This window comes from Dromiciops gliroides, chromosome 3, assembly GCF_019393635.1.
Source record: "Dromiciops gliroides isolate mDroGli1 chromosome 3, mDroGli1.pri, whole genome shotgun sequence".
Lineage (NCBI taxonomy): Eukaryota > Metazoa > Chordata > Mammalia > Microbiotheria > Microbiotheriidae > Dromiciops > Dromiciops gliroides.
This window is the reverse complement of record NC_057863.1, coordinates 77,232,678-77,254,695: the sequence shown is the minus strand read 5'-3', so window position 1 is coordinate 77,254,695 and position 22,018 is coordinate 77,232,678. Positions and strand designations below refer to the sequence as shown.

The window sequence follows — 22,018 nt, the reverse complement described above, 5'->3', positions numbered from 1 at the left end:
GATTTGCTTCTGTCTGTCCCCTACCCCAATCTGCCCTTCCTTCTTTTGCCCCTCTCTCTTTATCCCCTTCCCCTCCTATTTTCCTGAAGGGTTAGAGAGAATGTACAAGCTGCTAGATCTTCTGCTATCCTCACTGGGGCTCCATAGTACTTGAATTCTTTCTTTTTGGCAGATTGCAATATTTTCTCCTTGACCTGGGAGCTCTGGAATTTGGCTATAATATTCCTAGGAGTTTTTCTTTTGGGATCTCTTTCTGGAGGTGCTCTGTGGATTTTTTCAATTTCTATTTTACCTTCTGCTTCTAGAATATCAGAGCAATTTCCCCTCAGAATATCTTGGAAGATGATGTCTAAACTCTTTCCTTGATCATGGTTTTCAGGTAGACCAATAATTTTAAGATTATCTCTCCTGGACCTATTTTCCAGGTCAGCAGTTTTTTCCAGAAGATATTTCATATTGCCCTCTATTTTTTTTATTCATTTAGATCTGCTTTATTGTGTCTTGGTTTCTCATAAAGTCACTGGCTTCCATTTGTTTAATCCTAATTCTTAGGCAATTATTTTCATCAGAGAGCTTTTGGACCTCCTTTTCCATTTGGCCAATTAGACTTTTTAATCTGTTGACTTTTTTCTCACATCTTCTCTGCATCACCCTCATTTCTCTTTCCATTTTTTCCTCTACCTCTCTAACCTTATCTTCAAAGTTCTTTTTGAGCACCTCTATGGCCTGAGACCAATTCATATTGTTCTTGGAAGCTGTAGATATAGGAGCCCTGAAATTGACATCTTCCTCTGAGGGTGCACCTCGATCTTCCTTGTCAGTGAAGAAACTTTCTATGGTTCTCGCCTTTCTCTGTGTGCTCATCTTGCCTTTCTTTTATTAGATGTTTAGCTCCTTAAAGTGGGGCACTGTTTCCAGGCTGCAGTATCCCAAGCTTAAGATGTCCCAGGTGGTATGATTTAAGGAGAATCAGGTTCTGCACTTGCCTGGCCTATTCCCTGGTCCATAGATAACCCCAGACCAAATTGCTAATTGACCAGCTTTTTGTGTTGTGGTTGTCAGCTCTGATGAGCCTGTGCCCCTCCCCTACCTGGGCTGCTGCTACTCAAGCCTACCTCCTGGTTCCCAGCAGGGGTGAAAAACCCAAGTTCTGCCTCGGCACCAGCACAGAGCCCTGTAGTCTCCCCCTTGCCCAGGGCTCAGCCCTCTCACCAGACTGTGAGCTTAGTTCCAGACAACTCTGGTGCTTTAGCTGACTCAGAGGCTCTGGGGGTCTGCTTCTCTGGTGACTACTTCCTGGGACTGGATCTATTCAGAGTGACTGTGGGGTTGGGCTCCACTCCTGTATCAGCTTAGCAGCTCCCTCCTTCTGACCTTCCAAGCCGTTTTTGGTTAGAAGATGATTTTAGCACACTCTTCTGTGGGTTTTGCTGCTCCAGGCATTGTCCTATGGTGTTATTTGGATTTTTTTGGAGTGATCATCTGATTGGCTAGTTTTGGGCACCAGTTTTTGGCAGGCAGATTGTAATCCTTGAGTAATTGGGAAGAAGGGGAGGGGCCAGCCATGTTAAGAGATAAAAAGGCTTGGGAGCCTCCATTTTATTGCCATTCTACTAGGGGATGGCCTGTTCTCTTAAGAATGACAATAAAGGAACCTTTTGACACATCACCAACACTGAGTTCCAGAAGTTTTTGGAGTGCTATTTCTCATACATATCTCTCTCTCTCTCTCTCTCTCTCTCTCTCTCTCTCTATATATATATATATATATATATATATATATACACACACACACACATATATGTATGTATATGTATATATATATATTTATATATACACACATGATATATGTAAATGTATACACAAAGGTATTCAGGCAAATATGTGCACATGGACATTACTGGATGAATACTGTATATTGTACAACTAACTGTACATCATAGCCAGGACCATAAGCAGTGGTTGTTCTTCTATGAATGGTTAAACTAAATGCTTTTTAATGATTATAGATCCCATTGAAATGGGGGGTTTTAACTGTTCTACTAGCTATCAGGATGGACACACCTAAGAAGTAGGGGGAGATTAAATTCTATGGCAAGAAAGTCAGTTAGCTGTGGCTACTAACCTGAGCTGGGAGACAGAGATAACTCCAGAGGTCAGGACTATCATTCCAAAAGAAACACCTGCCCCCCCCCCCAACACACACACACAAACACTCATAATCTCAGGAATTTTTCCCTACCCCACCCCCAAAGAGAACTTTCCAATGTCAGGTGGTCACCCTATCCATCTCCCCCCCCCCCCAATCTGTCCTCTATAAAAACTTTTGCCTTCTGTTTGAGGAGAAAGGCAACTCAGAGAATCATGTCTCTAAGTCACCTCCTCTCCCCTTTAGTCTAAGTCTTTGACTTCTCTCTTGGCCACTTTTTCTAAGTGCCCAAATAAAAGAAATTCATTCTAATTGGCTTGTGTGCCAAGAGTTGTAATTCTTTAAAGAAGAATACCTAAGGACCCCACCACCCTCCTGCTTCTCCCATGACATCATTAAATGATTATGGATCATTTATTAATGTTTTGAGATATGAAAAAGTTACCAGTCACCATGTAGAGAAAGAAGACAGATAAAAAAAATGTAGATATTTTTTGCCAAAGTCAAACTTTCACCAATAAATTTTTCCCACTCCCCCATATTATCAATAATATTATTTTGATGACTTAGAATTATGAGGAAATATTCACTTCATAATGAGTAAGAAAAGCTTGCACATATGAAATGATCTAATATTTCATTCAGAGCAAGTAATTAGAAGCCATTAATTATCAATGCTTACAGCTGTTAGCTCAGTTTAGGGTATGTGACGTCCCCTACTGTGGAACAGAATTAGTTCCAATCAGTGTCAAATGAATTTCTGAAGTAATGAATAAGAGTTCTGAACAAATCAGAAAAGCCCACTGGAAGGATAAAAGTATGCCCATCAAGAACAATAAACACTTGGGATGTACTTGCTTCAAACATTATTTTTTACTACTACATCTGCTTTGTTTCCTGTCCTTTGCTATAAAAAAAGTGTTGGAAATATAATTTCTTCAAAATATGCTATGAGTACTTGTTAAACAAATTATATATTTCTAATTTGAGAGAGGGAGAATTCTTATTAAAAAATCTCCCATTATTTTCATTGATAATTCAACCCTTCCCTATATCCCACCGCAACCAGGGCATAACCTATTGAAAATTCCAGTTTCTTTTAGTAACATCAGAGCCTTGGATAATAGTATGTGTAGGTTTAGTCATGTCATTCATTTGTTCAGAGTCCTCCAGTGGCACTATCGTGTTGAGAAAGAAGATATTATGGGCTTATCTGGATATCTCTCTCTCTTTTTTTCTTAACTATATTCCACTCTGCATGAGACAGCAAAGTGAAGCGTCTTTGAGTAGGAATCAAAAATATCTAGGTTCAAATCCTTCTTCAGATGCTTACTAGCCTTGAGACTTTGGGAAAGTCATTTAATCTCTGAGGAGCAAATGACAGGATATAAAATGCTTTGCAAATGTTTAATCATTATATAAATGTCAACTTTATCACCATCATTATTATTACCTTAAGTTTATATTCACTAATATATACAGTGGAGTAAAAACACAACCTTTTTATCTCAAAGCATTGTTTGACTGAAAAAATGTTTCTTCCCTCTTCTCCCCCTCCTCCCTTCTGATGCACTCAAGTTGCCCACTATGTAGTAGACTGAATGACAGAAGGTGACTCAGCTAATTTCATCTTGCTTAGGCTGAATACACAAAACCTTAAGGCTACTTTCTTTCACTTCAATGGACTCTAGGAATGTTGCTACTTACTGCATATGATCTTTTGTTTTAATATTACCCACATTTCTCCTCTGTATCATTTCCCCCCCTCAGCTATTTACCCATTATAACATTTTTTCCCTTTTAAAAGGGGTGGGGGGGCACCAAAATAAACACACAAATATGTCAGATGTTATATGTCATAATCCATAATGTGTGAACTTTCATCTCTGCAAAAGAGTGGGAGCAGGTATTTTCTCTCATAGGGTCTCAGCTTCATTACATAATTTTGCAACATTAATGGATAATTGCAATGCAGTTGTCCTTTCCATTTATATAATTTTAATTACTGTACCTATTTCCAGAGTTTCCTAGCCTCTGCTAATATCACTTTGCTTCTCTGTGTTTATCATGTTTTTCTGTTCTTATAGTACAGTAGCATTTCCTCTCATTCAGGTATCATAATGTGCTTAGCCTTTCCCCAATTTATAGGCATCTACATTATTTCTAGTCCTTTGCTATTATTTTTTTTAAAAAATCCACATAAATCATCAGCATTTCTATACATGACCAACAAAGTCCAGCAGCAAGAGATAGAAAGAGAAATTCCATTTAAAGTAACGGTAGAAAATATAAAATACTTGGGAGTCTACTTGCCAAGACAAACCCAGGAACTCTATGAACACAACTACCAAACACTCTTCACACAAATCAAATCAGATCTAAATAATTGGAAAGATATCAATTGCTCATGGATAGGCGGAGCTAATATAGTAAAAATGACAATACTGCCTAAATTAATTTACTTATTCAGTGCCATACCAATCAGACTACCTAAAAATTATTTTATACAGCTAGAAAAAATAATAACAAAATTCATCTGGAAAAACAAAAAATCAAGAATATCCAGGGAAATAATGAAAAAAAATTCACAGGAAGGTGGGTTAGCGGTACCAAACCTGGAGCTTTACTATAAAGCAGCAGTCATCAAAACTATCTGGTACTGGCTAAAAAATAGAGTGGTAGATCAATGGAATAGGCTAGGCTCAGGAAATGCAGTAGTAAATGACACTAGTAATGTGGTGTTTGATAAACCCAAAGACTCTAGCTTCTGGGATAGGAACTCAGTATTTGACAAAAACTGCTGGGAAAACTGGAAGATAGTATGGCAGAAATTAGGCATAGACCAACATCTTACACCTTATACTAAAATAAGGTCAAAATGGATACATGATTTAGACATAAGAGGTGATACCATAGGTAAATTAGGAGAGAAAGGAATAGTGTACCTATCAGATCTTTGGGAAGGAAAACAATTTTTGACCAAACAAGAGATAGAGTATATTATAAAATGCAAAATGGATGATTTTGATTATATTAAATTAAAAAATTTTTGTACAAACAGAAGCAATGCATCCAAAATTGGAAGGGAGGCAGAAAGCTGGGAAACAATTTTTGAGGCCAGTGCTTCTGATAAAGGCCTCATCTCTAAAATATATAGGGAATTAAATCAAATTTATAAGAATCCAAGTCATTCCCCAATTGAGAAATGGTCAAAGGATATGAACAGGCAGTTTTCTGATGAAGAAACCAAAGCTATCTATTCCCATATGAAAAAATGCTCTAAATCTCTAATGATTAGAGAGATGCAAATTAAAACAACTCTGAGGTACCACCTGACACCTATCAGATTGGCTAAAATGACAAAAAAGGAAAATAATAAATGTTGGAGAAGCTGTGGGAAAATTGGAACACTAATGCATTGCTGGTGGAGCTGTGAACTGATCCAACCATTCTGGAGAGCAATTTGGAATTATGCCCAAAGGGCGATAAAACTGTGCATGCCCTTTGACCTAGCAATTCCACTTTTAGGTCTTTTTCCTAAAGAAATTATGGAAGGGGGAAAGGGACCCACATGTACAAAAATATTTATAGCTGCTCTTTACGTGGTGGCAAAGAATTGGAAGTTGAGGGGGTGACCATCAATTGGGGAATGGCTGGACAAGTTGTGGTATATGAATACAATGGAATACTATTGTGCTGTAAGAAATGATGAGCAGGAGGAGTTCAGAGAAACCTGGAGAGTCTTACGTGAGCTGATGATGAGTGAGATGAGCAGACCCAGAAGAACATTGTACACAGTATCATCAACATTGAGTGTTGACCTACTGTGATGGACTATATTCTTCTCACCAATGCAATGGTACAGAAGAGTTCCAGGGAACTCATGATAGAAGAGGATCTCCAAATCCAAGGGGAAAAAAAAAAAAGAACTGTGGGGTATAGATGCTGATTGAACCATACTATTTTTTTGTTTTGGGTGCTGTTGGGTTTTTTTTCTATTTTGAGGTTTTGCATCACTGCTCTGATTTTTTCTCTTGTAACAGGATTAATGCAGAAAAAGGACTAATGTTATTATGTGTGTATATATATATATATATATATATATGTGTGTGTGTGTGTGTGTGTGTGTGTGTGTGTATATATATATATGTATATGTATATAGATATATAGATATAACCTATATCAGATTACCTGCTGTCTAGGGGAGTGGGGAGGGAGGAGAGGGAGGGAGAAAAATCTGAAACTGTAAAGCTTGTATAAACAAAAGTTGAGAACTATCTTTACATGTAACGGAAAAAATAAAATACCTTATACATAAAAAAAGCCCTGAAATGATATATTAAAATATTTAATTTTAATTAAATTTTACATTAAATATTTAATTTTTAAATAATTTAAAAATATTTAGTTTATAGATCTCTATTGCTTTAGGGGGAAAATAGGCTTCAGAGTGAAATCTCAAAAAGAAAACCTGATTTGGGACCCTATAATTTTAGGCTCATAAAACTTAAGGAGTGGAAGATACTTCAGAGGTTAGCCAGCTCAGGGTTTCTTAAAACTTTTTTTGCATGTGTCATAAACAATGACAATCAAGAGAAAACTGTGGGTCTCTTCTCAGAATAATACTTTTAAATGTAGAAAATAAAATATATAATTGCAAAGGAAATCAATTATACTGAAAGCCTAGTTATTAAAATGTTGAATTTTTTTTTAAAGTTCACCTTGTTAAGAACCCTTGATCTAGCCCAACTCATTTTACAGATGAAGAGGGCAGAGCTCAGAAGGCTCAAGTGACTTGCCTAATTAGCAATCAGTAATAGACTGCTAATTAGTAATAGGATTTGAATGCATTTCTTCTGACCCAGGGTTATTTCCAGTATGTCAGGCCTTTAATCTTAAGATATGAAATAGAGTTTAGCCTTTTGTTAAAAATTAGTATCCTATGGCAGTGAGTTGAGGAGATGAAACTTCACTGAGACAGATAACAAAGAAAAATGGGTAAGAAATTGCAAAAAATTGGGTAGGTTGGTGACAGTGTATTAAACAAACCTTCCTGAAGCCTATCAGCCATAAAAGTCTCACATCTCATGTTGCTAACGTTCAGTCATCTGGGAACTTAACTGTTGAAGAACAGAACAAACAAAACCTGCAAAATTCTTACAGAGAGAAAGAAAACCCACATCGCTAAACGAGACCCTATCTCCACAGTGATGCAAAGGAATGGAGATTTACTTTAAAAATTAATGGTGTTTGCAAGAAAGTGATATAACATGCATTATGGTAATATTCCAATATATTTTATTCTGAATTTCACTCTCTCAAAAAAAAATCTTGGGAATAGAAGACTCATAGAATTTTAAAGTAGAAAGATAATTTCAGAGATAATCTAGAGAAGTAAGTCTTTTGAGGGGAGGGGTGTCATACTATGTGATCATTCAGATCCCATTGTGGTACAGTTAAAAGACCATTAATGGGGGCAGCTAGATGGAGCAGTGGTTAAAGCGCTGGCCCTGGATTCAGGAGTACCTGAGTTCAAATCCAGCCTCAGACACTTAACACTTACTAGCTGTGTGACCCTGGGCAAGTCACTTAACCCCCATTGCCCCGCAAAAAAAAAAAAAAAAAGAAAGAAAGAAAAGAAAAGAAAAACAAAAAGACCATTAACACTGGAGTTATAGGACCTGGGTTCAAATTCCACCTCTACAACTTTCTACCTATGTGATCATGGGCAAATCATTTAATCTCTCAATATTCCAGTTTCTTAATCAATAAAATGAGGGGCCAGGCTAGATGACTTCTGCTATTCTAGATTTTTGATGTATGACATTTAAAAAGTTCAAGAGACATAATTTCTGGGTGATTAATCACTTTATTAACTATATTAGCATTTTATTAATAAAAGGTTCAGAGACACTTTCTAATGCCAAAGACCAATCATGATGATGGGTTGACAGTTTACCCTTGGAAGAGCAGGTGTTCCTGAGGGTGTCATTCAATTTTGAATGGTTAACAAGTAATGAGGGACAGCTAGGTGGCACAGTGGATAAGGTACCGGCCCTGGATTCAGGAGGACCTGAGTTCAAGTCCGGCCTCAGACTGTTAACAATTACTAGCTGTGTGACCCTGAGCAAGTCACTTAACCCCAATTGCCTCACCAAAAAAAAGAAAACAAAAACAAGTAATGAGAGAGAATGACTATTACAATAAGAGATAGACCTATTCTTTTAAAAATTGTTTGTTTAGAATTCTATTATGTTCTTAGAATGACACTGAGGTTGATAATATGCATACTCTATAGGAAATTTTACCTAGGAGTTTAGATGGAGTTTAGCTGTGATAACCTGGGAGGCCAAAAATGTCATTCTTTGGACCAAATTCTTCCTATGGTATAAATGCATTCAACAATATGTAAGTTAACTTAAAAAAAAAATCCCAAGTGTCCAGGTTGTCTAAACTGGGCCCTCAACAGAAGTCCTTTCATCTTCTCAGAAAAGACATTCAATCTACCAATAACTGAATATTCAATAGGTGCGATATGCGATAAAATGGGTATGTAGTGTTTTTCCTTTTCTTTTAGCAAAAGTAGAAAATATGTGTGTCTTACAACAACTGTATGTATTACTTATTAGAAATAAAACAAACCAACAAAAACAGTACCAAGGAACAAACAGAGTAAGATTTATTCTGTGACAATAACTATTTAATATGTCTTAGTATTTCTTGGCCATATTCTTTCAAGCATTTATATCCAGAAAGCAAATGCTATGATTTTTTTTCCCACTTGTATTACTGTGACTAAATAAAATTAAGTCCTTAACACATATTATGAACTATATTTATTAGGCTAACTTATCAATGGTAAAACCATACATGTTTTTGCACATTATTTTATTAAATCCTGGTAAAGATTAATGTAAGCCATTTACTATTTTAAAGATTTCATTAAACTATTAAAATTTTACATGATATGTATTTTTCTTTAATATTTTTGTATTTACCTGTAGCTATTGAAAACCACACAAAGCCAGGAGCATCCATATCAATTATGCTTTAATAGAGATCCCTTATACTTGTTTATTTCACTGGATACATATAAAAGGATATTTCAATAAAAATATTTGCTGTTTCAAGGTATGCTATTTAATTAAATTTAGAATTAAGAATTAGCAGTTATACATTGCTTTATGGTTTTCAAGAGCAGATTCATCATTTTATTTTCTCCATAAAATGTAAATTCTCCATTATTCTTAAAGGCACACTTTGGAGATGTGGCTATGCTAAACTATATTGTGCTATATTTTAGCTATTTAATTGTTTATGTGACCTACATCTACAGAAATTATATAGAAAAAGAAGAAAATCTCAGGGAAGGGCTTGGTTAGTATTTTTGCCATGTACCAAGCACTGTGCTAAGTGCTAGAGATACAGGAATAAGGGAAAGAGAGGAAAGAAATGGTATTAAAAGTATATACATACATATGTATAATTGATCCTCTTTGTTTTCCATTTATTCATGCATCTCTTATTGCCTATTTCCAACAGATATTTTGAGTAGAAATTTTTTTTAAAAATGTCTGTCCTGTATAATTTCTTCCTTTCCTTGTTTATTTAATTCAACAAAAATTTGGAAAGATCCTACTGTATTCAAGACCCTAGGAATATCAAAAGGAATGGGATATTAATAGTTATATGATAAAATTATAACTATAAAATAAATAACATAACACTAATAAAACAAAAATAGTATCTGCCCTCAGGGAACTTACATTTTAATGAATGAATTCAGCTTTCATATAAGTATAATAATAGGAAAATTGATTAAGGAAAGGACATTAACAATCTGGGGTGAGGGGAGTAGAACAAGATTTATAGAGAAAATGGCCCCTTAGCTGAGTTATATGATTAGACAAAAATTTTGTAAGAGCCTCATATGGAGTAAATCCATTCTAAGAATTGTGGGAGAATCCTGAGGAGGAAGATGGAGAGCTGAATATGGAGAACAACTAGTAGTCCAATTTGGATGGAACATAGATGCTCTAATGAGGAGCAGTAGGAAATAATGGAGAAAAGGTAGATGAATACCAGACTGTGAAGAGCCTTGAATGCCGAGTTATGAGTACTGTATCTTATTCTAGAGGCTATGGCAAGTCACTAAATATTTTCCAGCTGAAAATTGATATAATCAGGCTGATAGTTTAGGAAAATTATTTTTGCACCTGTGTGAAAAACAGATTATAGAGCAGATTTTGTGTGCATATACATGCTTCAAAATTGTAGTCTCTGTTGCTCATAGAGGTTTTTGTAAACTTGAAAAAATTTGTCCTTGCCAGCATACAGGATGGATTCACAGCAAACAAGGAAATTGTTCATTTGTCTTTGGAGAACAAAAGGAGATTCAAGCTAGTTAGAATCTCAGATTTCCTTATTTTTTTACCTCTGGGGCTGAGGGTAAAAGGCTATCACTCCACCCCTGCCCCTTACCCCACCTCAAACACCTCCAGTCCTGTAAGATGTGTGTGAACTGTGAGATCAGACTTCAGGCCTTGTTCTTTCTTTCCTCCTGGGACCAAAAGAATAAATAAATAAATAAATAATCTTATACTCCTATTCTGTGAGTGGAAAAGAAAAGAAATCCTGATTTTAAATACCTTCTTTTAATCAATTATACAAAGCCTCTTCCCTTCTCCCCGCTCAGTCTTTTCTCAGAGAAGATATCTCTGTAAATTACAAGAAATAGGTAAAAAAAAAAAGGTGGCCCTAACAAGATACCAATGGTTCTTGCCACTCTTCTACTTTTCTTTATTAAGAGGGTGTGGGATTCTTGAATATTAATGAAGTTTGCATTCACTGATGGCTTGAAGAATACCCAGACATTAAAAAAACAAAAAACCCCAAAAAACTTTGACCATTTTAGAGCAAACAAATCATAGAAAAATGGTAGGGACAATACTGAGTAAACAAACAGCAGGTTTTTATTCATTTTCATATTGATGAATTAAATACCTTGAACATTTGTCACACTCATTCTATATTTTTCCTTTCTGAACCAGCTGTGGAAAACATTTTCAATTGCTTTTCAACATTGGACAGGTACAAATGGAATCTGGCTTCTGGATCCAGAGCAAGTTTTAATTTGGCAAGGATGATTCTCTCACAGTACCAAAGTCAGTTTCAGTTCTTTGTCATGTTTATATCTAGACTGACCTCCCTCTCCCTATCAATAACCCCCAGGCCTTGTCTTTCTTATGCTTTTGCAAGTTGTAATCTTCTACACTGTAGGATATGAAACACCTGAGCATCTAATAAGGGGCTTCAATTGAAATCAGTGTGATTCTTTAGATTATATGGTTAAAGACATTAAATTAAAATTTAATATTAGTGGGGCAGCTAGGTGGTGAGGTGGATAAATCACCTGCCCTGTTTTGAGGAAGACCTGAATTCAAATCCAGCCTCAGACACTTGACACTTACTAGCTGTGTGACCTGGACAAGTCACTTAACCCTCATTGCCCCACAAAAAATTTTAAAAAATGAAAAATGAAAAAAAAGTTAATATTAGGGGCAGCTAGGTGGCACAGTAGATGGAACACCAGCCCTGGATTCAGGAGAACCTGAGTACAAATCTGACCTCAGACACTTGACAATTACTAGCTGTGTGACCCTGGGCAAGTCACTAAACTGCAAGTCACCAAAAAAAAAAATTAGTATTAAACTAAAAGGCAAAACAAAATAATTATACTTCACTCCTTTTTTTGTTTGTTTTTTAAATGACATATGCATACCATGCAGATCTTTGAATAAATAGAGAGAAGAGGGTAGACCTGGTGCTATGGGCCTAGCACCACCCCAGAAGTTTTCTAGAGTACAGCAAAGAACCTTCTTCTTGAGAAACTAAACCAAAGGACAGACACACTTTATCTCTTTAAGTGGCACTGGATTAGAGTGAGCTAGCTCTGGGACCACCACCCTTCATTCCAGTCTCCCCCACCCCTGGGGAGATAAGATTATGCGTGGCTGTTGACTTTTTGTCAGGAGGAGGAGAGAGAGGGCTTGAGAGATCCACAGCCACCCCTCACTCAATTCCCCCAGGCACCACCAGTGAGGGATGGTCCTCCCCCAATAAGGGAACTCTCCAGTCAGATGATCACCCCCAGCAGTCCTCTATAAAAGTACCTGCCTGTCTCCTGCTGGAGAAGACAGGTATCTTAGAGCCATGCTCTATGCCATACCTTCTCCCCATGAGAAGTCCAAGAATTTCTCTCTTGGTTTCCATTCCCCAGCACCTAAATAAACTATTATTTTATTCTAATTGGATTTGTGTGCAAGAGGATGTAATTCTCTCTCTCTCTCTCTCTCTCTCTCTCTCTCTCTCTCTCTCTCTCTCTTTTTTTTTTTGGTGAGGCAATTGGGGTTAAGTGACTTTCCCAGGGTCACATAGCTAGTAAGTGTCAAGTGTCTAAGGTCAGATTTGAACTCAGGTCCTCCTGACTTCAGGGCCAGTGCTCTATTCACTGCGCCACCTAGCTGCTCCAAGAATGCAATTCTTTAAAGAGGAATTCCTAAGGACCCCTACCCTTTTTCTACCCCTTCCCCTATCCCAAACCCCCCACCTATTTCCCCATATCACTGGGAATGAAACCCACAGCACAAGTGGTTGAGAATCCTCACTCCAGGAAAAATTCAGTATGTGATTCTGTTCACCTCTAAATATGGTATTGAATGTGTAGATTATTTCTGATAGCAGAATTTTTTTTTTATGCTTTCATACACTTTTGGGAACAATGCAGAGCCATTTTATAGAATTTACAAGCAGAACAAGATCATTGAGATCATCGGATTCTGGGCTTTCCCACCTCTGAGTCTTTGAGCACAAGAGAATTTACTGGAGAAGTTTGTGACGCCAGGGTGGAAGACTGTCTAGAGCCTACACACACAACAGCAGCCATAGCAGCAGCAGCAGCTTTGTGAGCTTTCAGCTGGCAGATGGCAAGGGGGTCAAAAATCTAATCAGAAAAAAAAAAATTACAGGGGACAATTGTTAGCACTGGGTACAGTCAGCAATGATTGAAAACTCTATTGCCTATATTCAGTTCTGGGTCCCAGTTCCAGAGAGAAGGGGAATGCTGAGTGCTGGTCACAAGGGAATAGGGGCTCTGGTCACAATTCCCAGGCAAGAAAGCACTGGAGCTTGTGGCTGCAGGGGACCAAGAACCTTTCCCGGGTAAAGACCAGAGCTCATACCTCTCCCAAGATCAAACCACATTGATTTGATTTCCCCCTGGAACTTGCAGACCCTCCAAACTAACTCTGAAAATAGCAGCACAAAAAAGCCTGAAGCTTGGAACAGTTCCTTTCTAGCTAAAAGTGAGCAAAGCCTAACTTTAAGTTAAAGTGCAAAATCAAGATTTAGGCTGGAAAAAGGGACAAACAACAACGTAAACTTCTGCTACTGTGGCAGGGAAGACCAAGACATAAACTCAGAAGAAGATAACAATATGAAAACAGCCATGAAGGAAGTCTCAAAAAATGCTAAATGGAATTAAGCCCAACAATAATTCCTGGGAGAGTTAAAAAAAGAGATGAGGAGGCAGAGGAAATATTGGGAAAAATAATTAGATACATGAAAGAATATTAGGAAAACAATTAACGGGTTGGCAAAAAAGGCACAAAAATACTGAATAAAATAATACCTCAAAAAACAGAATTGCTCCAATGGTAGCAGAGGCACACAAATTTGATAAAGTAAAGAATTACTTAAAAAGCAAAACTGACCAAATTTAAAAGGAGGTACAAAAATTCACTGAAGAAAAGAACTCTTTAAAAAGCAGGATTGGTCACAAGGAGGGGGAAATGGTACAAATGCTCACTAAGGGAATGTAACGATTGGAATGACGCCACCTGCTGGAGACTTACTGTGGAAAAGCTCCGCCAAGAGGTGAAGGTCTCTGAGGGCAAGATCATGCATCTTTTCTTTGGCATCAGGAAGTGACGCTTGCATGTGGGAGGAAGAAGGGGGAGGCTGGCGCTCTGACTCTGGCTCTTTCCTGTGGACTCTGGCAGAGAGCGGAGCTAAGAATGCTCTCTCCCTTTAATAGATAGGAATCTAGGCCTTTTCTTCTCTCTTTACCAAATTCTTATTCTCCTTAATAAAGGCTTAAAAGTCTAACTTTTGCTAAAGCTTATAATTTATTGGTGACCACTTATTAGATATTTTAGACAGACTAGCTAGAATTTTAACCTTTACAGGAAATAATTCCTTAAAAATTAAGATTTGGTAAATGGAAAGTAATGACTCCATGAGACATCAGGAAACAAGAAAACAAAGTCAATTGGAAAAAAAAAATAGAAGAAAATGAGAAATATTTCTTTGAAAAATCAACTGATCTGGACAATAAATAGATGGAGGAGAGAATAATTTCTTTCTTTCTTTTTTTTTTTTTTGTGAGGCAATTGGGGTTAAGTGACTTGCCCGGGGTCACACAGCTAGTAAGTGTTAAGTGTCTGAGGCCAGATTTGAACTCAGGTCCTCCTGAATCCAGGGCCAGTGCTCTATCCACTGTGCCACCTAGTTGCCCCGGAGAGAATAGTTTTTAAAAATTACTGAACTACCTAAAAGCCATGATCAATGAAAAAAAAACTAAACATTACATTTCAAGAAATTTTCAAGGAAAACTGCCTCAATATCTTAGATCTAGAGGGTAAAAGAGAAACTGATAGGATATCTTGATCACCTAATGAAAGAGATCCCCAAATGAAAACTCCTAGAAATATTATAGCCAAATTCCAAAAATCTCAGGTCAAAGAGTAATTACCTCCAGTAAACAGAAATAAGCTATTCAAATATTGTGGAGCCACAGTAAAGATTACACAAGATTTAGCAGCTTCCATTTTTAATAAATGAAGTGCTTGGAATATGACATTCTGGAAGGCAAAGGAGTTTGGATTAAGGGCAATAAAACTAAGTGTGATCCTTCAGGGTAAAACAAACACATATTCAATAAAATAGAGGACTTTTAAGAATTCCTGGTTTTAAAAAAATGGAGCTAAAAAGAAAATATAACATTCAAACACAAGACTCAAGAGAAACATAAAAAGGTAAACATGAAAGAATAATCATAAGGGACTTAATAAAATTAAACTTTTTTTCCACATTCCTAGATTGGAAGATGATACATGTAACTCTTAAGAACTTTGTTATTATAAGGTCTTTTAAAAGGATTTTATATAGAGGTAATAGGTATGAGTCAATTATGTTGGAATGACTTTCAAAAATACTAAAGAGGCAAGTAAGATGAATTGGGAGGAGGTATAGGTAGAATGAGGAAAATTTTCTCTCTTAAAAGAGGAGCTCCAGGAAGAGCTTTAACAATGGAAGAGAAAATGGTGGTGTGGTAGAAGGCAATGCTTGAACTCTACTCTCACCAAGATTGAGTCAAAAGGGGAATATATATATATATGCACACACACATACATACACATATACACACTCCCTTGTGTATAAAAATATAACTTACCCAACAGGTAAATATAATATAAACTTTATTTGTAATTAATGTTTAATATTAATTAATATTTAATGTTAATATAACTTACCCAATAGAGAAATACAAATTAAAACAATTGTGAAGTACCAGGAGGAAAAGGGGATAAGAGAAAGTAAAAGAATGAATTAAAAAAAAAAAGAGAGTGGGTTAAGGGAAACAGTTTTTAGAAGCAAAATAGACTTCTGAGAGGAAAGGAGAAAGAGAGAGAGAGAGGGAGAGAGAGAGAGAGAGAGAGAGAGAACATGAACATAATTATATGAAGGAAAATAAACAGTTAGTAATCATAACTATGAATATTAATGGGATGAGTGCACCCATAAAATGGAAGCAGAAAGCAGAGTGGACTAGAAACCAGAAGCTAACAATATGCTGTTTACAAGAGACAGACTTGAAACACAAAGACACACACAGAGTTACAATAAAGGGCTAGAGCACAATCTAATATGCTTCAGATGAAGTAAAAAACAAAAAAGGCAGTGGTACTAAATATGATCTCAGACAACACAAAGGCATTAATTAATTAATTAATTAAAAGAGATAATGTAATAAACTACATTTTGATAGAAGGTATTAGATAATAAAGTAATACCCCCAATTTTTTACAACAATTTCTTTTTTTCCAATAAAGGCCTCATTTCTCTTTTTCTTCTTTTTCGGTGAGGCAATTGGGGTTAAGTGACTTGCCCAGGGTCACACAGCTATTAAGTGGTAAGTGTCTGAGGTCGGATTTGAACTGAGGTACTCCTGAATCCAGGGCCGGTGCTCTATTTACTGCACCATCTAGCTGCCACCTCATTTTAAAAATTAAGAGCCATTATCCAATAAGTAAATAATCAAAGGACATAAATAGGTAGTTTGTTCAGAAATCAAAACTAACTATAGTCATATGAAAAAATGCTCTAAATCACTATAAATTCACTGTAAATATAAATTAAAACAATTGTGAAGTACCAGCTCAAATCTATCAGAAATGACAAATGTTGAAGGAAATGAGAGGAAAAAAAAGCCTCATGAACTTATGACAAGCGATGGAGTCACGAACTGGTCCAACAATTCTAGAGAAAAATTTGGAAGAATATTCAAAAAGCTATAAAACTGCATATCCTATGACCCAGCAATACCACTATTAGATCTGTACCTCAAAGAGATCAAAGGAAAATGATCTATACGTACAAAAATATTCATAGTAGCTCTTTTTGTGGTGGCAAAGAATTGGAAATAAAGGGGATGTTCATCAATTTGGAAATGTTTGAACAAGTTGTGGCATATGATAGCGATGGAGTACTGTTGTGCTATAAGAAATGATGAAGAGGGTAGTTTCAGAAAAAAATCATGACAAGACCTATATTGAAATGATGACAAATAAAATGAGAACTGGAACATCATTGTGTATAGTAATAGCAATTTTATCATGATTATCAATTAAGACTTGGGTATTCTGATTAACACAATGATCCAAGACAATTCCAAAGAAGTTATGATAAAAAAAAAATGCTATCTACCTTCAGAGAAAGAACTGATGAACTCTGAGTATAAATTGAAGCATAATTTTCTCTTTTCATTTTTCTTGCTTTTAAAAATATATATGGCTAATGTAGAAATTTATTTTACATGACTTCACATGAATAATTGATGTCATATTGCTAGCCTTCTCATAAGTTGGAGTACATTGGAAGGAAGGCTGGAGAAAATTTGGAACTTAACATTTAAAAAGAAAAGAATAATTAAAATATAAAAAACTAACCTTTAAGAAAAGCTTCTTTTGGGGCAGCTAGATGGCGCAGTGGATAGAGCACCAGCCCTGGAGTCAGGAGTACCTGAGTTCAAATCCGGCCTCAGACACTTAATGCTTAACTAGCTGTGTGACCCTGGGCAAGTCACTTAACCCTCATTGCCCCCCCCCAAAAAAAAACTAAAACAAAAAAAACCTTCTTAATGAAATTCATTGAATACACTCTTAAGTGTGATGGTAGAATAATTCCCCCCTCTCCAGGTGAATATTCTTTAAATGATTTTTAGAAGAGTTTAATATCATCATCATCATCATCTTCTCCTTCCTTCCTCCTCCTCCTCCTCCTCCTCCTCCTCCTTCTTCTTCTTCTTCCTCCGCAGGGCAATTGGGGTTAAGTGTCTTGCCCAGGGTTACACAGCTAGTAAGTGTTAAGTGTCTGAGGCAGGATTTGAACTCAGGTCCTCCTGAATCCAAGGCTGGTGCTCTGTCCACTGCGCCACCTAGCTGCCCCGTAGTATTCTCTTCTTAACACACATCATGCATACAACAAGTTATTTAGCTAGATGCACCAGAAAATTAAATGCATGTATGCATGTATTTAATAACTAAAATAGAAAAATTAAAATAGAGCTGGTATCTATTTAGAGCAACATGACAAATGGAATGTTTAGTGTTCTCTTAATACTAATGATGTTCTACTATTATAAATAAGTGGCCATACAAGATAACCTATTAGTTGTGCCATGGGCTATCTATCCAGCCTAGAACTCAGATTCTTTTTTGGGCATGAATGAATATTTTGTGGCAAGACAGGGAGAGTATTTAAAAAAAAAAAACACAGGTTTTTCTGAATTCGTTTTTTGTCCTATTCAGACCTGTAAACTTTAACTTTCCTAAGTGCCCATGAATTGGATCATAAGATGAATTAACCCCATTCTTATCCATCTAATGATAGTTTAAAGTAACAGCTAGAAAACATCAACATACTTATGAGTGTAAGAAAATGTAAACAAGTGACAACCAGAAGATATTGTTATACTGATATTCTCATCTAATTGAATATTCAGAAATTTGTAAGTGTTTGAAATCAATTAATTTAGTAGCTTACATAGATTTTCTTAGACTTAACAGAATAAGCAATATGGTTTTCTACTATATATCTCACCTCACCATCAATTGGTTTAAATAATGAGATACCATTAATGAATGAAAATACAACCTGAACTCATCTGATTTTGCTAAATGGGCACCAGTACAGTTTCATTATTTATGCATATGATGCCATTCAGGGCATATAATGTGCCAGGAAGTAAAGATACTTAACAGCTATTTAAAGAATAAAGCTTTGAGAAACATTTGGCAAGTTAATTTTTAAAGGACCATTGACCATGACATCCACTTTGCATTTGCAATTTTTTGCACCTGCAATTATTTGCATGCAAAAAAATTGCAGCCACAGTTGTCTAATTGTAGGCACAACCATCCAAATCTGCCCTCAAAAGGAGATTAACACAAAAGGGATACCATCTGTGATAGTTCAACAAACCCCTCAGACCTCTACGGCTTCAAAACCTGAGAGGCTGGTGGGCATCTTTCCCTCTTGGCTCAGGGTTTAGACTTCACTCCTGCTTGATTTCATTCAAGCATTCCAGGCCAGTCTGATTATTTGGAAAGCAACTGTCCTATCCAGCCAATCTGCCTTCTCACTCAGATACATTAAAAAAAAAAAAGGTTTTTCTAAATCTCCAACTCTTCCTTTAGAAGCCAAAGAGTAATAGGAGCAAATGATTTTGTCTTCTCCTATAGAGTGAACAGGTTCAGTTTCTTATTCACTTCAATATTTCTAAACTGCAGTTCACTATATGTATATGTGTACGTATGTATGTTTGCTTATATTTGTATGTATGCATGAGTATGTATATACATGTACATACACATAAATTCATACATGTGTGTATATATATGTATATGTACATATAATATTTAACAAACTTGAATTGTATATAAAGATAAAACCTCAGTACAAACCTCTCCTCAAAGGTGTCATAAAAATTATTGCTTTACTTTTTTAATCCTTTGAGATATATATGTATATATGTCAGTATATACGTATACATATATATGTAATATTAGCTGTCACTTTTGATCAAATGCCTTCATTTATGTTCCTATTATAATATTAGAGCCAGTCAAGACATATAATCATTGTCCCCCGGCAGATGATGTCTTATAAAAAGCCATAATCCCCTGCTTGTAATACAATCACTACTACGACAAATAATTATAGAATCATAGAAGGACAGTTATGATTTCAGATGGGGAATATATAATAGCAGATGAAAAATATAAAACCTAGATTATCCCTTGACAAAGATGCTGTTCTCATACAAATGTCAGTAATAATAAATGTGGGGAGAACATAGTCCATTTTATGAAGATGAAATTGAATCCAGATACGACATTTTTTCCAAGGTTTTGATGATCAGATTTTTTTAAAGGCATATAACGCAGGAAAAGCTGATATGTACTATAACTGAAATGAAATTCAAGGACTACTTTAAAGATAGAAAAATAAGACAAGTTGTGGGACCAGCCGTTGAAACCTGTGAGTCCAATGCAAGGATGGAAAGTTGTCAGCAAGCTGCCCTTTCTGTGAGACTTGAAATGCTTTCACAATTTTTTGATGTAAGACAGTCAACAAGCATTTATTAAGAGCTAAACATGTGCTAAGCACTACACAAACGTCTTGGGATACAAAAAGTGCCCAAAACTTGATACTTGAAATCAAGAAGATCCCATTTTGGGTTCTTTTGTTTTGTAAATAAAATTCTAAGAACAGGTTTTCAGGCCAACATAAGTAGTAGTTTGCCCTATTATTTAAAGGAAGTCATTTTCATTCAGTACCCTCATCTTTTTCATTTGCACAACCCTTACAAGGAGTTGAAGTCATATATTTCAGTAATAAACAGTGGGATAGGAAAAAGATTAAGGAAGGGATTCGTCCTTTGGAAGAAGTAATTATATGGGGGTAAGGAGAAAAGAGGGAAGAGGGGAGGAAAAGCATATTCATGCATATAAAAAAGTAAACATAGTTCTGAAAGGGACCAGTGGGGCAGGGAGAGTGAAGACCACAGGTAAAACACAGAATTAGGGAAGGTCACTTTTTGGTTCCTACTTATAAGTTACTCAAAGAACATTTTTTAAAATCCAATATACCTTTATCAAGTATTATGAAAAATTGTAGGTTTCAACTGTTTTATGTTGCAAAAGAAAATTCTAATAAAGTAGAAAAAGATGATAATACTTACATCCTGAGCTACCATTTGTTGAAACCAGTGTAAAATTAGAAGGCCATGGATTGCGTACAATATCTTGCCAATGAATGGTGTCTGCATAACAGAGGAATTTGTTCTGGTCAACGTATACTCCTCCATTTAAGATTTCTGTAGAAATGGGAAAAAAAGGAGTTTGATATTAATTTATTGAATTTTGGGGGAAAATATTGGGCAATTGCTATAGCGTGTCTGGGAGTAGTACAAAGGTGATATAACCATACAACACTCATTATATTAAGTGGAAATTATCTGATAGCCAGTAAATGCAAAACTTCAAAGGCCCAGGAGCTTGTAATCACTGGAAAACTAAAAATATCTATTAAATCACAGAATAATTAAATGATTTTTGACAATTTCATAAAGTGGAGTCAATGGGTTCACCAACTGTTTCTAACAGGAATAGGAAGAAAAATGCCTTGAAACTCCATTCTGACATAGCTTGTTATTCCTAGATTCAGATCTACTAAGGGTCAAATGGTCTAGGACCTAAGAGCTCATATGGCAAAAGTTTACCTTGGTTGGCTTTTAGAGTATAAGCAGTATTGAGGGCATTTCTTTAAAATTCTCTATTCAGGCGCAGCTAGGTAGCACAGCAGATAAAGCACTGGCCCCGGATTCAGGAGGACCTGAGCTCAAATCCGGCCTCAGACACTTGACACTTACTAGCTGTGTGACCCTGGGCAAGTCACTTAACCCTCACTGCCCTGCCCAAAAAAAAAAAAAAGAAAAGAAAGAAAAGAAAAGAAAATTCTCTATTCACCAATGACAATTATTTCAAAGATCAGGTTAACCTCTCCTTGCTCTTTTCTGAACACTTATAACATACACACTCTATTTTCTCTAAATGAAATGTATCCAAATTCATATAATATAAAGAGAAAAAAATATTGGCGGGGCAGCTAGGTGGCGCAGTGGATAGAGCACTGGCCCTGAATTCAGGAGGGCCTGTGTTCAAATCCGGCCTCAGACCCTTGACACTAACTAGCTGTGTGACCCTGGGCAAGTCACTTTAACCCCATTTGCCTCACCAAAAAAAAAAAAAAATATTGGCAAAAAAAAAAAAAAGACAAGAAGAGGTGCACATCCTTGCACAACCTTGGGAAGTCAAGTTCCTTGCCCATATAGTGGGAGTAAATAATACTTCTTTTGGGGGAGCAGGGGGGACAATGAGGGTTATGTGACTTGCTCAGAGTCACACAGCTAGTAAGTGTCAATTGTCTGAGGCTGGATTTGAACTCAGGTCCTCCTGAATGCAGGG

General features: G+C 36.2%; 1 protein-coding gene across 3 annotated transcripts in view; it reads right to left on the bottom strand.

The window, feature by feature from the left end:
* The window catches only part of ERBB4 (erb-b2 receptor tyrosine kinase 4), a 1,387,693-nt gene that overhangs the window by 439,600 nt on the left and 926,075 nt on the right, over window positions 1-22,018 (bottom strand). For all 3 annotated transcript variants that reach the window (XM_043992847.1, XM_043992848.1, XM_043992846.1), the window contains exon 4: window positions 20,734-20,868. In XM_043992847.1, coding sequence (XP_043848782.1) covers window positions 20,734-20,868 — 135 coding nt within the window. The remainder of the gene's footprint in view (window positions 1-20,733; window positions 20,869-22,018) is intronic.